This window comes from Wolffia australiana, chromosome 3 (genome assembly GCF_029677425.1).
Source record: "Wolffia australiana isolate 7733 chromosome 3, ASM2967742v1".
NCBI classification, from domain to species: Eukaryota; Viridiplantae; Streptophyta; class Magnoliopsida; order Alismatales; family Araceae; genus Wolffia; species Wolffia australiana.
In genome coordinates, this window is record NC_135837.1 from 23,438,007 (window position 1) to 23,442,326 (window position 4,320).

Below are 4,320 nucleotides of genomic sequence, written 5' to 3' on the forward strand. Positions count from 1 at the left end.
CGTCGGAATATATATGTACGAGGATTGCGTTGCTCAACACGAAGAAACCGATTCCTTTCCTCGATTCGTTGTTACATTCGAACAAATCGAAAATTCCGAAGAAATGACGACATTGCCCCAATAATCAGAAGAACTTGAGGAAGAAAAATTCCCGAAAGCTCAGTTGCTGCCCGCATTCAACTTCTCCAGGAGGATCTTGTTCAGTAGCGCCGGATTTGCCTTGCCCTTCGATTCCTTCATCACCTGCCACGAGGAACGACTATAAATTAAAAAAAAAACTGCGCAAATATCCTGTGTCGAAGGGCGAAGCAAATTCTCTCTTTAGTCTTTACCTGGCCAGCGAAGAAGCCCTGCAGCTTCGTCTTCCCCGAGCGGTACTGCTCGAGCTGCTTCGGGTTCGCCGCGATCACCTTCTCCACCAATGCTTCAATGGCGGCCGGATCCACGATCTACATCAAGAACATCATCTTACCATCTCAGATATAAAGAAGAAGAGGAAGAAGTTAAGAATACACTCGCCTGAACCAGATCCTTCTCCTTGATCAAAGCTTCCACCGTTCCCCCCTTGGACAGCAGCTCCACCAGGATCTGCACAGAACGGTTGATTTTCAAAAAAAAATCTAGGTTTCAATGATCCGGATCGGGTATGTTCTTCCGCACCTCCTTCCCCATCTTCCCGCTGATGGTTCCGCTTTTAATGGAAGAAATCAGCTCCGCGAGCTCCCTCGGGGCCAGCTTGATCTCGCCGATGGCCAACCGCTCGCTCTTCAAGAACGCCGCGATGTCTCCCATGATCCAGTTCGCGGCCAGCTTCACGTCGGCGCCGCTCTCGACCGCGGAATCGAAGAAATCCGCCACCTGCCGAAGAAATTCTCAGCCGATCGAGCCCCAAATCAACTTCCGATCCCCGCGCTTCTCACCGCGACATCGTCGGCGAGGAAGAGCACGTCTTGCATGCCGAGGCCGAGCTGCAGGTAGCGCTGCCGCTTCGCCGCCGGCAGCTCCGGCAGCGCGGCCCGCACCGCCGCCACGTAGTCAGCGGAGAGGACGACTTCGGGGAGATCGGGCTCGGGGAAGTAGCGGTAGTCGGAGAGGCCTTCCTTCTTCCTCATCGTCACCGTTCTCTGCGAAGAATTCGGACTGAGCGAGAGAAGAATCCGCCGAGGAGAGATTGCGAGGGAGGAGAATCAAGAACCTGCGAGGCGTCGTCCCAGAGGCGCGTCTCCTGCACGATCTGATCTGCGTTGCCGCTCTTGATCAGATTGATCTGCCGGCAGATCTCGAAGTCGATCGCGCGGCTCATGGCGGAGAAGGAGTTCATGTTCTTGATCTCCACCTGCCGATCAAGCCTCGGAATCAGTCGCCGGGGGAAGAGGGGGAAGAATTTAGGGTTAGGGTTTGAGGATTGCTGACCTTGGTGCCGAACTCGGACTGGCCGGCGGGGCGGACGGAGACGTTGACGTCGCAGCGGAGAGAGCCTTCCTGCATGTTGCCATTGCTGACGCCCAGATATCTGACCACTCTCTGCAACTCCGCCGCGTACTCCGCCGCTTCCACCCCGCTTCTCATGTCCGGCTCCGATACAATCTCCAGCAGCGGCACCCCCGCTCTGTTCAAATCTACCTGCGGCGAGACAACGAAGACGAAGAAGAAGAAATTTTATCAATCTCCAAGAAGAAGCAGCGAGAAAAAGAAGAAGCTGTGTCAATCTACACTAAGAATCAGCTGGAAGGAGAAGAAGAAGAAGCTATGTCAATCTACCAGAAGAATCAGCTAGAAGAAGACGAAGAAGCTATGTCAATCTATCAGAAGAATCAGCTAGAAGAAGAGGCTACGACAATCTACAAGAAGAAGCAGCTAGAAGAAGAAGCAGGAGTATCAATCTACAAGAAGAAGAAGAAGCTATGTCAATCAACAAGAAGAAGCAGCAACTAGAACAAAGACGAAGTATCAATTTACAAGAAGCAGCTAGAAGAAGAAATTATATCAATCTACAAGAAGAAGCAGCCAGAAGAAGTTTTATCAATCAACAAGACGAAGCAGCTAGAACAAAGACGAACTATCAATCTACAAGAAGAAGCAGCTAGAAGAAGAAGTTGTATCAATCTACAAGAAGAAGCAGCTAAAAGAAGAAGAAGAAGAAGTTTTATCAATCTACAAGAAGAAGCAGCTAGAAGAAGAACTTATATCAATCTACAAGAAGCAACAGCTAGAAGAAGTTGCATCAATCTACAAGAATCAATCTACAAGAAGCAGCAGCTAGAAGAAGAAGAAGAAGAAGACGAGGGGGCTTACGAGAGAGTAGCTGCCGGAGTCGGCGTGGAGGAGCTTGCCGGCGTCTTCTTCCATGTGAACTCGGGTGATGCCGAATCGGCGGTGCCCGCCGCCGAACTCGAGGGGGAGGTCGACGTCGAGGAATCCCCGGGCGGCGATGGGCACATCGAACTGCGAGATCTGGTAACCCTTGGGCAAGTCCGGGTAGAAGTACTGCTTCCGATCGAACTTGGACGTCAGCGCCAGCTCGCAGTTGAGCGCCAGCCCCAGCCTCACCGCAAACTCCACCACCCTCGAATTCAACGCCGGCAGCGCCCCCGGCAGGCCCATGCACACCGGGCACACGCTGGCGTTCGGCGCCGCCCCGTACGAGTACTCGCACGCGCAGAACGCCTTGGTCGCCGTGGAGAGCTGGACGTGCGTCTCGATGCCGATGACGGATTCGTAGCCCTGGGACGTCGCCTCCGCGTCCTTCCTCGTCTGCGCCAGCGGCCGCTCCGCCGGGGCTCGGGTCTGCGCGCCGCTGGAGTAGATCCGGAAGAGCGGCCGCCCGCGGCGCCGCCAGCGGTCCGGCGACGCCGCCCGCGCGAAGCACAAGTTCTTCAGCCGCAGCCCTCTCCCGCAGACCGCGGCGCCGAGCGACGCCATGTCTGATGTTCTTTGCGAACAAATTGGAGACTCCGGCGAAGGAGAGATTCCTCGGTAGATCGATTGGCCTTCTCGGCTCTCAGCTTCTCTGCCGGAGTTCCATCGCTCGAGGACGAAGCTCGGCCCCTCATCCACACTGAATTCTTCGGCTGGCGGGATGAAGAAGAAGAAGAAGAAGAAGCCGGATTTGTGGAAAAATCCCCGGTTGTAAGGTTTTCTTTTTTTTGACTCTCTTCTTTTTTATTTTTGTGACCCCTGCCCACACCTAAAGTCCCTTGCGGAAATTCTTCCCCTTGACTGAAATGTGGAGAGTCTTTGTTATATTTTTTATTAAAAAAAATCATCATTTTTTTAGTTTATGACATATAGCTAACATCTACAGATATATTGAAATGATATTGATCTCGATGATGATAATCTAAAGATGTTTATCTCTTCTCGGGAGTTGTGGAAAAGTCCCCGATTATAAGGTTTTGATTTTTTACTCTCGTGTTTTTTTATTTTTGTGACCACTGCCCACACCTAAAGTCCCTTGCGGACTCGACTCAATTGTGGAGAGTTTTTGTTATATTTTTTTATAAACAATCATCATTTTTTTAGTTTTTGACATCTAGCTAACATCTACAGATATCTTGAAATGATATTGATCTCGATGATGATAATCTAAAGAGGTTTATCTCTTCCTGATGCCGTTGTCGTCATCTATTGACCTCCAAAGGGTGACGACCTGAAGTAGGAACAATTTCATCATTACTCCTCGATATTATTATTTCTCACTCAAATGAGTCCTATACATGAGGGCGAGTGAAGCTCTCTTTCCAATGTTTACATAATATCTTTAAACATGTGGAGAATTAGATTGTTTATCAAGTTTGCAGTGATTTGAGGGTAGTAGATGTCCGGGAAAGATCATAAGAATCTGACTCAAGAAACTAAATGAATTATTTGGAGTTAGCGGCATCTTAAAAGTGAAATGGGATCTTAATGAATAGTGTGCATAAAAAAATTGTAGAGAACTTGGGCAGATTGGTGAGGTTGACTTTGACTTCATGGTATCAAGGTAATGCCTCCTCGTATAAGATATATTTGAACCTCACTAAACGAATAAAAGGCATTTTGTGAAAGAAAAGATTGAGGTAGGTGTCATTCCCCAAACTATGTATTTTCACCAAAGTGCTACCAGGATCAGGATTCTATCAATTGGCCAACAAGTTGAGCATGATCAACATCCACACCCAAACTGTGGATGGGGGGTTTGATGAGAGATATTGTCCTCATACTTTTAATTCATACATTTATTTGTGCAAGCGGCCCATGTGTTATATTTGGTCCATAGAGTTTTTTCTTTTATTTGGTTAATACATAAGATTCCGCATCCCCTTGTCAATTAACTAGTAT

At 49.1% G+C, this 4,320-nt stretch overlaps 1 protein-coding gene across 1 annotated transcript; it reads right to left on the reverse strand.

The window, feature by feature from the left end:
• Positions 1 to 29: 29 nt before the first annotated feature.
• GATB (GLU-ADT subunit B) lies at positions 30 to 3,063 on the reverse strand. Its single transcript, XM_078573175.1, has 8 exons — positions 2,296 to 3,063; positions 1,414 to 1,623; positions 1,196 to 1,336; positions 921 to 1,124; positions 661 to 858; positions 520 to 588; positions 333 to 449; positions 30 to 243 (listed from the first exon to the last, which is right to left on the reverse strand). Exons 1-8 carry the CDS (start codon positions 2,920 to 2,922, stop codon positions 160 to 162), a joined length of 1,650 nt encoding a protein of 549 aa, XP_078429301.1. The 5' UTR covers positions 2,923 to 3,063; the 3' UTR covers positions 30 to 159.
• Between the last annotated feature and the right edge of the window lie 1,257 nt (positions 3,064 to 4,320).

Coding starts and splice junctions, on each gene's coding strand:
- GATB (XM_078573175.1), bottom strand. CDS start 2,922: ATGGCGTCGCTCGGCGCCGCGGTCTGCGGGAGAGGGCTGCGGCTGAAG. Junction 1,125..1,195: donor TCTGGGACGACGCCTCGCAG/GTTCTTGATTCT, acceptor AATTCTTCGCAG/AGAACGGTGACGATGAGGAA. Junction 589..660: donor GCGGGAAGATGGGGAAGGAG/GTGCGGAAGAAC, acceptor CGTTCTGTGCAG/ATCCTGGTGGAGCTGCTGTC.